Genomic DNA, 18,180 nt, shown 5'->3' with positions numbered 1-18,180 from the left:
CATGGAGGCCCAAAGACGCCATTTGGGACGCAGCAACCAAAGTCAGCTATACGGTTACCGCTCCAGGTGTTTCTAACATTTTAATTACTGCTCCAGACTTTGATATCTACCCGTTAGTGAAGTCGGCATTTTCTTTCAGCATCTGCCTTGCTTGACTAGCTTGAGCCTTCCCATTTTGAAGAGTGGGCATACTGCCAGGGATGCCAGTAGGTGTTTGTTATTGCAGTTACTGCAAAGTGCAATAACAAACTTATGAGAAAAGGGAATGCCTGCTAAATAGGTCGGGATGATTGCCACCAGCGGGGCGGGATTTGATTCCTGTAACAGAGATTTATTTTTAGGATTCACGAAGCTGTGAAGATTAGAGAGATTATAGAAATAGGTTCATTGTTGTTAAAAGGCTTCAATCGCTATACCGCTTATCTGGATCAGAGACGCAAAAGTCCTTTACATACCTGGTGTTGTTTGGATAACAATTTCGATGCTCACATGTAAAGAGGTTTAGGTAGGTTTTCTGACCTGTTGTTGTCAGGTGAAGCAGTGACCCACATCCTGCTCTGGGTTTTTCTGGCTACTTTCCAGCCTGCAGGGATTTTTGGTTCCTGCCAGTAAAACACCTGAATTAAACCCCTTTGGAGAAAATTGCTGCATCAGCTTAAGAATGCTTCTGAAAAACTCCTGTCAGTAAGTTTCTTAGAGTTTCTGTGATTGACCCTCTCCTCACCCGGTTTGTGTGTGTGACCATGTTGTGCCGTACTGCTCTTGTTTTAAGATGTTCGATGAAATGCAGCTCTCTGAGATGTTCAAAGCTCATGGCACCGTTTTGTAATCTTATTCTATTTAACTTCTCTATAACTTGCTTCCTGTGTTCCTTTGTGTTCACTGACGACTTCTAATAAAACTATGCATCGCCACACCACAATTATGCACTACTTTGATCCACTGAGATATATACTATATATCTGTGGTTATATATCATAAAAAAATATAAAAATTTCAAAGGTAAATGAACACTTTAGCAAGCAGAGTTGAGGTACAAAGTTAACCAGCCTGCAGCTCAGACCTGTCACCTGAAAAAAATCTTAAGTGAAAAAACTTTTCGGTTATAAGATGTCCAAAACAATAAATCATATAACCAAAACTGGATTTATGCACCAGTTTTGAGAACTACATTATGAATACTATATTATACTATAACATTATAATGTAAGAAAAACTAAGAATCATGCAAAAAAAAAAAAAAATGCAGGAAAATATGACATTCCTGATCCATTTAACAGTAATTGTATTAAAATTAAAAATCTTTCCCTGCAGGTTTTTTTGTTTTGTGGAAAAACTCCCATTTGAAAAACTCCCTTCAACCTCAAACAGCATGTTTACTGGGGCTTTCCAGGGTTCACACCAGAAACGCTAAACAAAGACAGGCGAAACTGGTTTATCATAAAAATACTCATCGCAACAATCTGAAAATGCCACCAAAGTATCATCCTCCATTAACCTGCGGGGATTTGGCACCGAAGTGCAGAAAACAAGAAAGCCTGATCAGAAAAGGCTCTGCCGTCAAACCAGTCTGTCTTGTGTTAAGCAACAGCTCCATTTCATGAACCAAAAATAATTCTGACGTTATTTATACTAGTTTCATTGTCTTCAGCTTTCAAAGAACAACAATTATATATGTTGTAGTTCTAAAAGGATTTTAAATTAAGTGTTCCTCTTGTTCTGTATTTGAACTCTTTACTTTTCATAACATCTCTACTAGCTTGAATGTTTCTAACTTTATTGCAGTTGGATGCAATACCGTCTTTTTCAAGCCTGAATTTCTTTTGATTTCTGCAATATGAAAACAATAATATACAAAATAGACTTCAATAGGGATGTAACAAAAACAAATTCAACTCATTTGGCACAGTGTCGAGCATTTTGGACCAAACATGTAGCTTAGCATCGAGAACTTGAACCTCTAGCTAACTGGAAACGAGCGGAAGGTCAATTTCCCACCTTAGAGATTAAAAAAAGCTCACTTTTAGAAAATTTGTTTTTCCAAACTCTGGCTGCAGCAGACTGAAATTGTTTTTCAGAAAATTAACATAATCCAGTTCATAGAGTGAGTGTTGTATGCAGAAAATAAATGCAATCAGACTCTGATCTATGATGATGCATTTATAGGTTTGCTTTAAAAAGGAAGTTCTGTTGCTCGATCGTTGATAGTTTGAGGTCTTTGCATAATGACGCAGGAGATTTTGGCTGCTCCTAATAAAAAAAAAAGTGGCGCCATCTTTTGGACAAGATTGGGTATTACAGTGACACTTTTTCACATTATTTCAAATAATGACTTATAAAAGAAAAATAGCTATACTTTCCCCTTTGTAATTGTGATTAATCAGTTTCTTAGAAAGTTAATTTCTGTTTCACTAACCATACCCAGGGCTCATTACTTTTAGGCCAGTATCGATTAAACAGAACCTGTCTGATAACATGAAGTAGACTGAAATATGTCAAAAAGCAAAACATTGCTCCTCTGTGGAGAAAACATGGAACATTGACTTCCCAGGAATGGGTTGCTTATCAAATTACGATATTGGTGAGCCATCCAGGAGCTACCGGGACGAGAGCTACAGCACAGCAGGGCTCACTTGGCTCAGTTAAGGCCAGTTTTGATGTCATGAACAGTTTTTTGGCTTTAGGGGATGGAAGATTTTGCCAAAAATGATGCAACCAACCATGAATTTTTCTGTCTAGCAGAAAATGCTGAGGGGAAATTCCCAACCATTAGTTTTTGCCCTGAAAGTCAAAGACAAATGGGTAAATACAGCAAGATTTAGGTTTTAACATGGCCTGATCATTACAATGGATTCCATTCAAAACGGTGGGGTACCACCTTCAACAGGTTGAATTAAAACTGTTCTGCAACGTGGAGTGGGCCAAAATACCTCCAGTGATGTAAAAGTATCAGTTTTTGTAAATGACTGATGGAAGCTGTTGGTCCCAGGGTGACACAAAGACTTACGATGTTGAGGTGGTAGCTACTTCTTTTTAATTGCAGGACCATTTATATAATTTTAAAACAAATTCTTGGAATTACTCTGGCTACTTCTGACAAATAATAAAAATACTTTGATGATCTTAAACATTTAAAAGAGGGAAAAATCCAAAACAAAGACGACCTTTAAGAGCACAAATACTTTTTGATAGCAGTATGCCATCAGTAAAATATAAGCATAATGTTCCCCCATAACTGTGACATGACATTTACATGTACATCTGAATTACTTACTAGTGGTTTTGAGGAGTATCCGTAACGTCTGGTAAGGAAAAGCCGATATATGTTTAATGGGACCTGCTGGATGAGGCTCACTGTGACATGCATGTATTTCATGAAAAGTTGCTCCTCTACCTTAAAGAGTGAACTTCATGTTGAAGAATGTCTGCATCCTTCTAATCCACTAAGTCCATGGAGGCTTTTTGCTGTTGTTCTTTGGATGAAGAACTGCCACAGGAAGGATGAGATGAGACGTGTCCCACTGTGTCCCGTGGGAATCTACAACCACCACTGAGCCCTGCAACGTTTATGTTAAACCTTCATTTTTCAAATGGTTCTAACGCAGAGTGAGCTGCACCCTGCACAAAAAATGTGAAAATAAGTCCATGTATCTATTTAAGACATTTGAAAACACTTTAAAAACAATAATGCCACCAGTTGCTTAAATGCAAATCCGTGAAGAGTGTTTGAGAAAACTGACTGTGAATTCAGTTCAGTGATGAAGATGACCAAAGTCCAGAAAACATTTTGAGTTAAAAATGTCAAAATTACTCCTTGATTTTTAAAAATAAAATGTCAAACATTACTTTAGATGGCTAAGATAAGCTTGCAATGACGGCAAACTTATTGCACCCCTAAATCTAAGAAAAACTAGAGGTGCAACATGTTTAAGTGAATATAAACTAAAAGGTTTTTGAAAAAACATGAGTGATCACATTTTTCCACAATACCAATATTTGTGAATAAGTATTTCTCGATTCAAATAAATGTTGGTGAGTGACTGAATTAATAAATAGACATTATGGTTTTACCTTGATTTAGAGTAAAGTAGAATGTTATGGCTTAGATATCACACTTCCAGATCCAGAGGCAGTTCAGTTCAAAGTGTCATAGGAGCTTAAACTTTAAGAAATTAAAAATCTATACACTTTTAATATACTATATACATTATAATAAAAATTTTTTTTCTTCTATATTTTGCAGTTTTTACATCCAGAAGTGATCAACCTCTCTTTGTCTTGTTGTTTTCAATGGAAATTCGATTTTTAAATCCTCTCTTTCACCTCTGTCTAAATAATGCAAAGTAGGTAAAAAACAGATTAACTTTCTGGATTGAAAGCATGTTGACACAAATTCAGTTGTTTGGTTTTTCCAGACCTTGTCAGGATGTCTCATTTGACCACCAACGTGATCTGGCTCTAAATTTTAAATAAGCTTTGTGTTTGTGAAGTGTGCTCTCTTTAACTTATTTTTACTTCCTGGTTCATCCTGCTACCAGCCAAACCCATTAGAGGATCCACTTGAGCTCACACAACTAATATTTACTCATTTAATATGGTGATTTAAACTCTACTTCAGATGGGATATNTGTGTGTGTGTGTGTGTGCGCGTGTGTGTGTGTGTGTGTGAGTGAGACACAGAGGGGGAGACATCTCTCAAATTAATAATATTAATTTAGTGCTTGCTTTGCAAGGCATTTCAATGCTCTGYWAKGGCAGGCCCCAATAAAAGCAGCTAAGTAACTGAAATAGACAGATACATTTTCCCATAGTTCCATTACTTATTGGTCAATACAAAGGGCATACATAATCCATTTTTTTCCAACATTTGGTAAATTTCTCCAACTCCACTCTCAAGGAAAATATAAGTCTCTCCATGCTATAGATTTTTTTTTCTTCTTGGTCTTCATGATGGTGTTTGTAAAGTAATTTTCTCTACCAAACCCCTGATGCTTTCACAAAACATCTCACTAATCATCTACTAATAACATAGAGGCAAAAGGTTGCATTGGATTTTATTAGCAGTATTGAGTTTAGTTAGCCACATTTTTCCATCTTCTACCTGTAAAACATCTATTAAACCAGGTATCGTTTTCCTCCTACTTTGGGTTTTGCTCAATAAAAATCCTAATAAAATATTCAGTTTGTCACAAAAGTTCAGAGCGTGAATGCTTTAGCAGGGCACTGTCCACGCAAACCGAGCTGGATAATGAGAAACCAGTGACATGCTCAGAAACCTGAGAGGAAACTCTGCACGTGGCTTCAATCAGGACTCTTAAAAAACAACAACATAATGTTCACAGCTATTTTCTCCCTCAATATTGCAGTCATGCAGGAATTGTTTCATGAAATTCCACGCTATTCCTGGATCCGGCTGTCTAAGTGAACCTGGCACTTCACATATTCCTGATTACGGATCGGGTCCTGGACTCTGAGTGTTTCAAATAAGCGCAACGTCAGAGACCAAAACACATATAGACCCTAATGGAGCTGGCGCTCCAGACGTAACGTCGTATTTTATGACAGGAGCCTTCTCAGGAATGCTGAGGAGGATCGGTTTAACTTTAACAGACGCCAGACATCCACAGAGAAAGGTGAAAGCTAAAAAAGAAAAAAGAAAACTTGTGTTATGTAACCAGCAGGCATCAGAAAGCCCATCTCATACCGATCTGAACCAGATGTGGGTTTCCTGCAGCAGCAATTCAACAACTGTGCCTTTGTTTTCACGCTGTAACCTGGGCAGCTACGCTAATAGAGGAGCCTCAGAGAAAAACTGGCTTTAAACTAGGATGTATGGGCGATATAGACTTAAGGTTTTATCACAAAATTTTGCGGTAGTGTTGTGATAATGATAAAAGTGACGATAACTATTTATTACATCTTTTTTAGGTAACTGTATGAATGTGACTGTGTGTCACAGCAATTAAAGACCTACAAACCCAAAAATCATGTTCTTGAAAATGAAAAACATTCCCATTTGTAATGTGCTTCTTTAGGATATCAGTCATGCAAATAAGTGTATCACTAAGCTGCTGAATTTTCAGATTTATTTGTATTTAATGATGTTTTTATTGTACAAACAGTGGAAAAAATAGTAAACTTATTAATTCTGATAATACGGAGAGTTTTGGGGAATTTTTTTAAACATAATTAGTGGGAATTTACTGTGATTGAGATAAATCAAAATTCTCATCATGATAAGAAATTTATCACGATAAATAGTAACAATACGATAAATGCCCACCCTTCGTGGGAATACGTCTCTTTTAAAAGACAAACTACAAATATTGACTCCTAAAGCTGCTGAAAAAGTTTCAAAGTCCAAACTCCTAAAGAGAGCGATCAGAAAGCGGCATGTACGTACCCTCCCAGCGTAGTGGATGATGCAGAAGTCTGCTTTGTCCTTCAGCTGCCGCGGCTTCTGGAACTTGGCGTGCGTGCCCAATTCCTGCAGCACTTTGTCCACAAATGTCTTGTCTGTGGCTTTGGGAAACCAGCACTCCTCGTCAAGCAAAGCCAGGATTCCTGGAGGATTGTTCTGAGAAGACAAGCACGGTCAAAAGCGGGAAATCCCCGGAGACGACGCACAGACGACGCAAGCGGTAGTAGACCAACCGGCCGCTCAATGAGGTCGATGCACGGCTGCAGATCCAGGCCGAAGTCGATGAAGCTCCACTCGATGCCCTCCCTCTGGTACTCCTCCTGCTCCAGGATGAACATAGTGTGGTTGAAGAGCTGCTGCAGCTTCTCGTTGGTGTAGTTGATGCACAGCTGCTCGAAGGAGTTCAGCTGGAAAACAAACCGGTCGAGTTAGCGAAACGTTTCTCGTTGACCGCGACTGCATAAGATGGTAAAACGCCACCTCGAAGATCTCAAAGCCAGCAATGTCCAGAATGCCGATGAAGGAGGCGCCCTGTCGCTTGGTCCTGTCCAGGGCCTTGTTGATGCGGTGGACCAGCCAGCGGAACAGCCGCTCATATGTCGCCTTGGCCAGGGCCTCCACGGCAAAGTCAGTCTTCGTTAAGAGAGCAAAAACCCCACCGTCAGTAACGCAGGAGTGATCCGAGTGTTGTTCAGGAAATCAAGATCTGTTCCAGAGTGAGGTCAGACAGCTGGACTCAAACGGGACGATCTACAAATCAGCTTCCTGGTAGCAGGAAAAGCTATCAGTGATTTAATCACATAATAAATTAATATTTCCATTCTGATGATTCATATTTTTTGAAGGGTTATTTTGTTTATGGAGACATCATGATCCATTTTATTATTGGCTTTTGTTGTGTGTGGCTTTGAGTTATTGCTGCTTATTGTTTTTTGTTGTCGTGTTTCCTTTTGGATATTTAAGATATTTTTCAGTTCCAGTGTAAAGCTTTCTTCACAAAATTAAAGTTTATTGGTAAGTGAGATGGAAATTAACTTGCATTATTATTCCATTATCAGTACATTACTTGAAAATGATCTCAAAACAACAATATTAACGTTTATCGCATTAATTACTGGGACAATTTATTGTCTAGCAATATTTGTTATTGTGACAGGCTTAGGCATGTGTCATTGTTCTCCACTTATGTATGAAGATTGACAACTTTATGTTGGTCTATTGCACTGATCTTAATAAAATATTGGTAATGTGAAAAAGTTTAAGATGTGCACTGTAAGAAAAATGTCCACTAAAAAAAAAATCCTTTCAGAAAATTACCAGGACATTTTCCGCTAATTTTACGAACATTTCCGTCAGCTAAAAAACAGACTTTAGACAGATTTAACAATTTGTCGTGTTACATTTTTTCACATCTCTGAAAATACAAATTTCCTGTATTTTTACATTCACAAACATTTCCATTGTCTTAAAACTGAAGTTTTCTGTATTTGTTACAGTAAATCTCACGAACTTTGACATGAAGTAGAAAATACAGGAAAAACACCTGTTAAAAGTCTAAAAAGAAAGTCCCTTCACATTTCTACATTACATTTATCAATGTCTTTCATAATCCATTCTTCAGATTACTTGACCTTTACTGGTAACAGTAGCACGGAGTTTCACCTGTTCTTTGGTCTGAGCTTTTTGCACGTAGTCTCGTCCTACTTTGATCCTCGGGGTTAGAATGGCTCGGGTAAACTCCATAACATTCATGCCAAGCAGATGGCAGAGCTTCTGCGCCGCTAAGAGAAGCAAAAAAAAAAAAACCAGAACACCACAGGTGAGTAACTTCCTGTGTAATTAAAACCATAAAAACAGCCGGAAACCTGATTATTCAGTATAGAAAATAGAGAGGATATAAAACGGGTTCTCTAATGCTACCCACAGAGGGAGGTGTCATCCGGCTCACCTGTGTTCTCAGGCATTGAGGCTTGGTCGGTATTCCTCTCCTTCTTGAACACGACGTTGCCAAACTGCAGCACGGCAGAAACCACCTTTAACATGCCTGGTGAATTCAGAGCAAAATAAAACTTTATTTGTTCGCCCCATGGAGGATAAACTAACAGCACCACAAGAGAAGGGAGGAAAAAAACAGATTTCGCTAATGGGATGCAGACGTGGACGGCACATCTGGAAGCAGAGCTTACAGACTATTTCGTCATGGGAGAAGCCCATGATGTGCATCGCCTCCATTGTCTCCTGGAAATTCTCCTTGTCCTGCTGACCCGGGATGGGAATGTTGCCGTTTGACAAGAACCTGTAGCTGTTGAATCCCTCAAGAAGCAGATCCGCTGTGTAAGGAAAACAAGTAAAACTGTTATCAAACATACATTTCCCATATATTAATTATTAATTGATTGGATTAAGTTCGCAACTCGCAACAAATTTAATATCAAGGCGCTTTGCAAAACAGAAGTAGACAGTCAATGCTAAGTCACAGTAACAGTTTTTTGTCTTTTTAGTTTTTGTTGTATTTTTATCTAAATATCTTTTGCTTCATCCTGCAACGGTGTGAGCCAATCAGACAAGCAAATTTAAACCGGGTCTCTTGAGCTTTGCAGCAAACAAATGAAAGGTTTGATGCCAACCGGCTCGTTAAGAGGACAGAAACTCACTTCGTAGATGCTCTCCAGCTCCTGCCAACAGGCGATAGAAAATGTGGAAAGTCCTCTCCTCTTTTGCCTGCCTGATGGCTCTCGACTTTTCTAGAAGATCTGTGGGGCCAGAGTTAAGGACTGGCAAGGAAAACATTATCTGAACAATCAAACTCCCTTCAGAAAAAGAAATAAATGCGTGCGGTATTCATACCCAATGAATTTTCATGCTTTGCCACTATACAGCCCCAAACAACACGTGCACACTAGACAAACACAGTGTAGTGGGAGTTAAATGTAACTTGGCATGAGAGGAAAACATGATTTTCAATAACGTTTTGCAATTTAAAACCTTAAAAAGTGTGGCATGCATTTACGTTCAAACCACTTTACTCGAATACCCTCAAAGAAAATCCAGTACAACCAGTTAATTGCCATCAATTGTCCGTTTACGTCAAACCATGTTCACGAGACAGAGCGGTCCAGTCAAAGTCCATCTCTATAATAACTGAATCTGAGGCAACATTCAAATGTAGATGTTTACAGACGCTCTATATTTGTTTTAGCTATCTTGTGCTTCAACTAGGGGCTGCACAGTGTATAGGCTGCGCAGTTGGTAGAGCTGTTGCCTTGCAGCAAGAAGACACTGCGTTCGAATCCAGTGGCGTCACAAGAACATTTTCATTGGGATGGCCAGAGAACATTTTAGGGTGGTACAACTAAAGGACAAAAAAAATAATCATATACACAGATAAATATCAAATCCCGGCCCGAGTTCACATGTTCTCTCTGTGGATGCGTTGGTTCTCCTCTCACCAGCGGATCAATACTGAGTATCTCGGAATATGAATGCCGTCTGGATTGTAAACAATAGCAGAGATATAAATACAGCTGATATCTATTGGATTGTCTTCATTTCTCAAGAACTCAAAAAGTAAAAAAGCTGCCAATAAGAAAAGTCGTAGCACCCACCTACAGAGATTCCCACACTGCTGACGAATCATTAATAACATCCAACACCAAAGGAAGACATCCACTGGGTTGCAACTAATATTTCATTAAATATGCAAATTTATGATATTATTTAAGAAAATACCGTCATGACATTATACATGGTTCAATACATGAACTATATATGTGGTACAAATGGATGTGCAGCTTCAGGAATATGAAAAAGGCACAGAAGAAGAAGAGAGATAACATGGGCGTAGTTGCTGTTTTTAGCGCTGATCCTGAACAGGTCTGAGTCGACGCTGAAGGAGCAAAGAGCTGAAGCACTGAGGCAACAAGGCAGCACACAGTCACAGTTCAATACCCAGGAGGAAGCGAGCGATCCTAACCGAGGGCTGACGAAGCACGACTCAATCACAACTCGGCTGAGAATTAAACTAATTCACAAGACGTTAAGCAGTGACAAAGAAAAAGAAACTCATGCTGGTGTTTATGTCTCACAAAGGTTTACATCACATTTTCTCACCTTCAAACCACAAAATTCATTTTATTGGGATTTTATATGATGGATCAAAAAATATTGGTGAACTGGAAGAAAAAGTGTCCCTAGTTTTTCCAGTTTAGAAATAAAAATGTCAATTTTCCAGCCCCTTTTAGTCTGATAACCCAGAATACAACGTAACGATGGTGAGGCAAGGTGATGGCAGCATCATGCTGTGCAGATTGTTTTCTTCAGCTCCAATTGAGGGGATCAGAAACCTTTAAAATTTAAAGAGCTGGTTTACAAAATAAAATAATTTCTAAACATGGTCCACATAAAATATTTTATTATGAAAGCTAATAAAATAAAACTAAAATTAATTTCTATTTTCAGAGTTTAGAACTAAAGTAAAAAAAATAGAAAAGTGGAATGAGATGAGCCTTTTCTATAAATATGGAATTAGTTTGAAGCTAGTTGCTTTTGAAACCCAAACCCTGTTGCAGGTATTAAAAGCAGATTTTGCATATGAACTTATGGAAAAACTCACCATTTCTTGATGAGTCCATAATCAAAAACATTTCGGTTTTGATTTTGCGAGAGCCACATGTTTCTCTGGAGCCGCAGGTTTCAGATCAAAGCATGTTAAACTGTTCCAGTCCAAACTTTAGATAGAATAAATCCAGACATTCTCAAAGCTTAAAGAACAGGCAAAAACTCAGAGCTGGTGGAGATAAACCTAAAAGACCTGAAGCCGTAACTGCAGCAAAGTAAACCTACAAACCTCTGAGCCAGGAGCGATAAATCAGTTCCCTTCAACGACATTCTTTTGTATTGCTATCACATAAAATCCCAACAAAATACACCAAAGTTTGCAGTTTTAATTTGACAGAATGTGGAAAAATCCAAAATGTTTTCCGAATACCTGCGCAGATGCTGGAACCCAAACGGCTCCTTTCTGATTGGATCATTTTCCAGTGCTGTTAGCATAATTATTGAACAGCTAACCACTAGACCAGCAGACAATATTCATGAATATCTATGAACAAAAGTTGGGTTTTCATGTTTCTAAACATCTGCCTACAGCTCTGTAGGCAGAAGTAACTAAACATGGGTAATGCCTTGCTAAAGAGGGACTGTTGGGGGTCCAACTGCTGGTGTCTACTAAAGGTTAATCTGATAAGGGCTTCTGACTAAAATTATATGGGAAATAATTAGGGAAATATAAAAAAAACAAAAGAAAAAACTTCAGTAAAACAGAAGAGATTAAGGAATCGGAGGGTTCCCTGTTGGAGCAGTTAGAGTCTGAGTGATTGTTGCGGGTTTAGTGATATGTGTGCATCTACTCCTGCTGGGGGGCCGGGGTCTCGTTGGCGTTGTTGTCGGTGATCTTGTTTTCCAGCTCGTCATCTGACAGGAGGTCCAGGGAGGTTCCCTCCACCTGCAGCGCGCGGCGGCCAGAGCGGCTGGTGGAGAAGGTGATGGGGCCGCCGCGTCTGTGGGAGGAGGAGGAGGCAGAAGGATAAAAAAAGTTAATATATTACACTACTTCTTCTTTTTCGCTGTTTTTACTGGGAGAAAATTCCCCAGAAACTGGCTGTGCGGGTCAGAGTCAACTAAGAGCTACAAACTGTGTTTTTCAGCATCCCAACTCTCCCATTTGAGTTTAAATTTGTCTGTATGTCATATTTTCTAGGAATCTAAACTGTATTAAGATTTTAGATCAATCAATTGGTCTACGGAGAAAGAAGGAGCAACTTTTTCAGGTGACTTATTACTTTAGCTGAATCATTGACACATTGACGTATTGCTGCTGCTTCTGTGTGTTTGTGGTTGATGCACCTTTGGGACTCGTGTCTCTTTAAATGTTAAATATCTCTGTGTTTCAAACTTCCTCCAACAGGAACGTAATTCTGTTTCACAGAGAAAACCTCACAAGTAACGTCTGTGGAAGACCGCCTTATGAACCCTCTTTGCTTTCTTCTTCTCTGACATCAAAAGTGAGGAAACAGGAAGTCTACCTCAGGGACACCACAGTCCATAGACTTTTTTACAGACTTTACATGAGCTCTAAAGTATAATCTCTGTCACAGACTCATCAGTTGTAGTTTTATTCTTGAAAATCACAGCTTTTATTTCAGCTCTGTCCCACATTTAGCTCCATTATAAGGAGCTTTATTTGTAATCTAATGGCTACAAAATATAGAGAAAAATGGTTCCAAATAGTTTGACAGAGTTGGGCGTTTTGAGGGATTACAGGATTTTTTTTCTCCATTGATGCATCAAGACTCAAGTCTCTGATTTTCATTAAACTCAAATAGCATCAAACAGGCTGTTTATTTATAAATTAGTACGCAGATAACAGAGGGAGCTGTTACTTTAGATGCATTTGACGAATAGAAAAAAACTAAATTCTAATTTATCATTCCGATTTTTCAGTATTTAACCTGCTAAATACCAATGAAAGCTGATAAAGAGAAAATGAACCAATTTTGATCCAAACTAAAACAGTAAAGTGATCCTTTTAAATGTTTTCAGTTTATCCACTAGTGTCAAAAATCTAAACAATTAATGAGCTGGACAAGAACCTGGTGTGTGAAAACCAAACATTAGCAATGTAATAAAAAAAACAACTTTGATTTCTGAAATTCAGATTATCATAGAATAAGACTTAAAGTCTGCAATATCTAACTATTTCCATACTTGTCCAGACCTTTCTAGACTGTGTATGAGTCCTGGGAATATCAATTACATAACTCGGTTTTAGACTCCAAACTGTGGAAGTGCCAGGATAAAATCTAAAGTTTCTCTGTAAAAAACTTTCCCTGGCTGCACATTTTGCACCAATGCAGGCAGAAGCAGCTCTACATGAAGCTCTGCAGACACAAACAGATTCTGCACCTGAGCCGGTTCTTGAGGGTGTGAACCTCGCGGCTGAGGCCCTCGCTGGCCTCTGTGGCGTCGTCCAGCTCCCTCTGCAGCTTCCTGCGCGAGGCGTTGGCCCGGGTGGCCTCCTCCTCTGCCTCCTCCAGCTGCCGCTTCAGCTGCTTCATGCGGGAGTTGGCCTTCTCCAGCTTCGCTCAGGGAAGTGGAAGAACAAACGAGTGAGACGGCGCCGGCCAGAAACCGCAATGAATCGCAATCGGCATCGCCGTCAGAGGCAGACATACTTGCTCTTTGAATTGATCACCATGGCGACGTTCGTCCTCCACCTGCATGCAGACTTCTTTCAGCTTCTTCTCCGTCCTTCTAACGATCTTGTTGGCCGCCGCCCGCTCCCTTCAGGGAAGCACAACCTCATCTTAGATCAGTGGTCAGTGAAAGGAAAGGAGGAGCTGTAACGGTCGCCCACCTGGCTTCCTGCTCCAGCTGCTCCTCCAGCTGTGCTATCTTGGCCTCCAGAGCAGTGATGGAGGCCTTGAACCTGTTTTTCACCGAACCCTCCAGCTCGCTCAGTTTGGCACGCAGGTCCTTGTTCTGGCGCTCCAACTGCTGCCGGGCGTTTTCGCTCTTCTGCGCCGTGCTGCGCTCCGCGCTCAGCTCCGTGGTCAGGGTGTCCACCTGAACGGGAGGAGGACGAGGACACAGAGCAAGAAAAAAGGAGGTAAGAAGCAGGGCATGCTGGGAAAATGAAGCATTCTCACACGTTTAATGTCATGTAAGGAGTACCTGCATGTTTGTCTTCCTGAAGCGGTCGTTGAGCAGCTCCATGTTGCCCTGCTCCTCCTCCAGCTCCTCCTCCAGCTGGGCGATTCGGGCCTCTAGCCGCCTCTTCTCATCCATCAGGGCGGCTCTGACGAGTTACACAGGAAGTCACTTCACGAAGTCTCTGATTTTCATTGCATTTCTAGTCAAAAATCACCACATTGGCCCTAGGAAGTCAATCAGTCTGAACTGAAATATTTCTATGATTGACCATAAAAAAAAATGTAGGGCTGCAACTAACAATTACAGTAGTTTTATTGATAGCAGCTAACGGCTGATCTGGTGATTTTTTGCTTAATTGAATTTTTAAAATGGCATATTCTACAGATTTTTCATATAGGCGTTTTATTAGAAATACTTTAAAAGACACAAATAAATGAGTTTATTAAGTTTTTTATTTTTAAATATTTATTTGTCTATTATTTTCTCAGCTTTATCAAGAAAGACCAGACGTGTAGATATAGGAAATAAAAACTAAATGAAAATAATACAAAGTAAAATAAAATGAAAGAGCAACTTTCTGTCTTCTGATTTTATTTTATGTAACTCAATATATATATCTATATAGATATATACGTATATGTATATATTCAAAACAAAAGAGGCAACTAAAAAAGTAATTTAAAAAAGACAAAAATTTTGATTTTTAAAAATACTACTTTCTCTGGCAGATTTTTTCACTTAAAAAAAGGAAAATGTCTTTTTATCAGTGAGAAAATCTGCCAGTGGAACTAGTACTGATGAATTCAACAATTATTCACTTAGAGCAAGAATATACCTGAGTGAAGTTGGTCCCCCCACCTTCTTCAAATCAGATACAATTGGTGTCAAACGTTTTGCTACGTTTGTGCTGGTTTGTGCAGCAAAAATGTTCATTTTGTGCTTTGGCTTTGAAGATATTAGTGAAAGTGTAAAGGTCAAAAGGTCAACCAGCCCCCCAACTTTTATGAAATCCAACTTTCTTTATATCTTTAAAATGATAGCGGCACAAACGAACAGTGGAATCTGTTTGGATAATTACTGTTAGTGAAAACGTTAATTATCACAATCATTTTGTTGAGTTTCATTTTGCCAGGCGCTCTCTTACTTTCCGGAGGTGCTGTTGGAGATCTCATCCTGCAGCTCGTCTCGTTCTTGCTCAGCGTGACGCCGACCCCTCTCAGAGGCAGCCAGGTCCTGAAAACGGGACGAGAGATTCAGTAGCTCTTTGTTTTTGTCGCCGTAACGCAAAGAAGGACAAATTGAACAACATTTCAACAAGCAGACAACAAAGACAACTCCTGACCTCATGCAGCTGAACGATCTCGGCCTCCAGGCTCTTCAGTTTCTTCTCCGTCTCCTTGGACAGGGCGAAGATGTCGTCCCTGGAAGCCCGGGTGTCCTCCAGCTCCCTCTGGTAGTCTTTCATTTGAGCCTGAAGGAGACAAAATGCCATGAAGAAGACGTGTCCCTCGCCGTTTGATCGAGCGAGGGTGAAATCGTCACCTGTAACTTGCGCAGCTGCTTGATGGCTTCGTCCCGGGCCTTGTTGGCGCCCTCTATGTGTCCCTCGATGTCCTTCAGGTCCATCTCCAGCTTCTTCTTCGCAGCTGCAGCCAGAGCTCTCTGCTTCCTCTCATCCTCCAGCTCGGCTTCCATTTCTCGCACCTGCAGCCGACGCCATTAAAGTCATCAGGAAGAGATTAAGGAGTTTGTGGATTTTTACTTCAATATTGTTTAAAGCTATTGAGATTTATGAGGCTGGGGAGAGTCTGACAAGGCAGGGGAGTAAGGTAAGGGAGTGAGGAAATAATTATTTTATTTATTCTTTTTATTTTTTTTAACCACCAGTTCTAATGTTTTCTGAGAAAAGAAAACTGGGAAATGAAGCTGTCATGTTTTGTTTTTAATTTCTTGTTATTCTGATGTCTGTAACAGTGTGAGGGCTAATGAACATAGAAAAAAAAAATCAGCCAAAAAAACCTCAGAAGTTTTCTAGAAAAAACAAGGAAGAGTTCGGTTTGCTAGAAAAAAACTTGGAAATGTTCAAAAGGTTTTTTTATTTTCCTTTATTTTAATTTTCAAAAATAAACATTTTCGGCTTTTTGAAACTCAGAAATGTCCACGATTTTTTCTTATTTATATTGAGATTAATCTCAAAATTTCCGATTTTTTTGGCAGACTTTTTTATTCTTCCCTTCTTTTTCTTTATCTACAATGTCACAGATGTCTGAGCTGAAAGATGAACTCTACAGTTTGTAAAACACTACTGAGTATTTTGACGCTGCAAGACAAAAAGCGGCCCATAAATACAGATTTTCATTTATAGAAAACTACACAGACACCGGCTTAAAGTGGTTGCTGTATATTGGAAAAATCAAATGCATGAGTGGAACTTAAAAGAAAGTATAAAGAAAGAGACAAAGTAAAGGACTGAGCTGGATTCCTGGTTAATTAGAGGATTTATTCCCCCCTTCGATCAGAATGGATGTGTGTTTTGTTGGTCACCTGCTTGACCAGAGCTCTCTTCTTCTCGTCGTTCTGGTCGTCGCGGCCCTGCAGGTCTCTCTCGTACTGGGCCTTCATGGCCTGCATGTTGACCTCCAGACGCAGCTTGGCGTCTTCCGTGGCCTGCAGCTCGTCCTCCAGCTCCTCCAGCTGAGTCTTCATCTCCTCCAGCTGCTGCTCCAGCGTCCGCTTGGACTTCTCCAGCTCATGGACCTGCAAAAAAATGCCATGTGAATAAAGAAAAATATAACAACAACATAATTTGCTCCAAAATCTTTGCTCACGTTCTTGCCGACGTCGTCCTTTGAGCTCATCAGGTCCTCCATTTCGGCTCGGAGCTGCTTATTGATCCGCTCCAGCTCCTCTTTGGCCTCCAGCGCCTCGTCCAGAGCTCTGGTCATGGACAGAGCTTTGGTCTCCTTCTCTCTGGCCTCGGCTTCGGCGCGGTCCCGCTCCTCTGCGTAGCGGGCCGAGATGCTCTTCTCCTCGGCCAGCATCTGCGAATCAGATCGGGGATTTTAACTGATTTTACTCTGAGTTTACGATTTGTGGAGTTTTAAATATGCGTCTCAAGTTCATTTTCCAGAAGAAAGTTTGTGCAAAGATGTGTTCAGTGTTCAAGTAAGAAAGTTCAAGGGGTATGAACACTTTTTTAAGGCTCTATGAAACCCCACAGAAGTTCCTAACACAACGTCTTCCAACCTGGTCAAACTTCTTCTGCTTCTTCTCCAGGTTGGAGACAATCTGCCTCTGGTGGTCCAAGTCGACAGTGAGGTCGTCCAGTTCCTGCTGAAGGCGAGTCTTCGTCTTCTCCATCTTCTCAAAGGCAATGGTCTTCTCCTCCAGACGCTGGTTGGACAGCTCCAGGTCCTTCTGGAGCTTCTTCTTCGCCTCTTCCAGGTTTTCTATTGTTCCGATGTCGTCCTCCAGCTTCTTTTTGCTCTCCGACAGCTGCAAACACACACACACACACGCACGCACACCCGCACACACAGAGTCAGAGTCAGAAGAAAACCCCTCACCATGCTGCAGAAATTCCGCCCCCTACCTGAGCCTGGACGCTCAGCAGCTGCTTCTCCAGGTTCTTGCGGGCTTCCTCGTCCTCCTCCTGCTGCTCCTGCAGAGTGGCTTTCTCTTCCTCCAGCTGCCGGATGCGGCTGCTCAGGTTCAGCTTCTGCCGGGTTTCCTCCTGGAGAAGCTCCTGCATTGACCGTACATGAGACTTTAGTCGGTTAAAACAAGGAGGACTCAAGAAAAAAACGACACGTAATGTTGAAATCCTGGGTGTTTGACCTGTGTGTCTTGCAGCTGACTCTCTAATCCGGAAACATCTTTGGCCATCTTGATGCCCTTCCTCTCTGCGTCTTCCAACAAGGCCGACACGTTGTCCAGTTCGGTCTGTGTGGAGAACCGGGTGATCTTTTTTTAAGCATTTTAACTCGCATGTAAATAAATAACAAAAAAAAAAGGAAAAAAAAAAATCAAATTCAGTTTGTGTAAAAATA

General features: G+C 40.3%; 2 protein-coding genes across 10 annotated transcripts in view; both read right to left on the bottom strand.

Annotated features, from left to right (window-relative positions):
- Nucleotides 1-5,397: 5,397 nt before the first annotated feature.
- Nucleotides 5,398-9,211, bottom strand: LOC103468523 (myosin-10-like). The gene is made up of 9 exons (XM_017306102.1): nucleotides 9,076-9,211; nucleotides 8,608-8,751; nucleotides 8,370-8,465; nucleotides 8,084-8,202; nucleotides 6,902-7,054; nucleotides 6,655-6,828; nucleotides 6,367-6,577; nucleotides 5,544-5,640; nucleotides 5,398-5,470 (listed from the first exon to the last, which is right to left on the bottom strand). The coding sequence occupies exons 1-9, from the start codon at nucleotides 9,209-9,211 to the stop codon at nucleotides 5,398-5,400; spliced, it is 1,203 nt and encodes a 400-aa protein (XP_017161591.1).
- A 2,234-nt stretch (nucleotides 9,212-11,445) lies between these two features.
- LOC103468406 (myosin-10) overlaps nucleotides 11,446-18,180 on the bottom strand; it is a 64,750-nt gene continuing 58,015 nt past the window's right edge. For all 9 annotated transcript variants that reach the window (XM_008415470.2, XM_008415471.2, XM_008415472.2 and 6 more), the window contains 13 exons: nucleotides 17,969-18,073; nucleotides 17,724-17,876; nucleotides 17,378-17,626; nucleotides 16,960-17,172; nucleotides 16,676-16,888; nucleotides 15,674-15,835; nucleotides 15,474-15,602; nucleotides 15,276-15,364; nucleotides 14,153-14,276; nucleotides 13,836-14,044; nucleotides 13,654-13,762; nucleotides 13,385-13,557; nucleotides 11,446-11,979 (listed from right to left, as the gene is read on the bottom strand). In XM_008415470.2, the coding sequence (XP_008413692.1) occupies nucleotides 11,826-11,979; nucleotides 13,385-13,557; nucleotides 13,654-13,762; nucleotides 13,836-14,044; nucleotides 14,153-14,276; nucleotides 15,276-15,364; nucleotides 15,474-15,602; nucleotides 15,674-15,835; nucleotides 16,676-16,888; nucleotides 16,960-17,172; nucleotides 17,378-17,626; nucleotides 17,724-17,876; nucleotides 17,969-18,073 (2,082 nt within the window). In that variant the 3' untranslated portion in view covers nucleotides 11,446-11,825. The remainder of the gene's footprint in view (nucleotides 11,980-13,384; nucleotides 13,558-13,653; nucleotides 13,763-13,835; nucleotides 14,045-14,152; nucleotides 14,277-15,275; nucleotides 15,365-15,473; nucleotides 15,603-15,673; nucleotides 15,836-16,675; nucleotides 16,889-16,959; nucleotides 17,173-17,377; nucleotides 17,627-17,723; nucleotides 17,877-17,968; nucleotides 18,074-18,180) is intronic.

This window comes from Poecilia reticulata, linkage group LG8 (genome assembly GCF_000633615.1).
Source record: "Poecilia reticulata strain Guanapo linkage group LG8, Guppy_female_1.0+MT, whole genome shotgun sequence".
Classification (NCBI taxonomy): Eukaryota; Metazoa; Chordata; class Actinopteri; order Cyprinodontiformes; family Poeciliidae; genus Poecilia; species Poecilia reticulata.
This window is presented reverse-complemented; position numbering and strand designations above follow the sequence as displayed.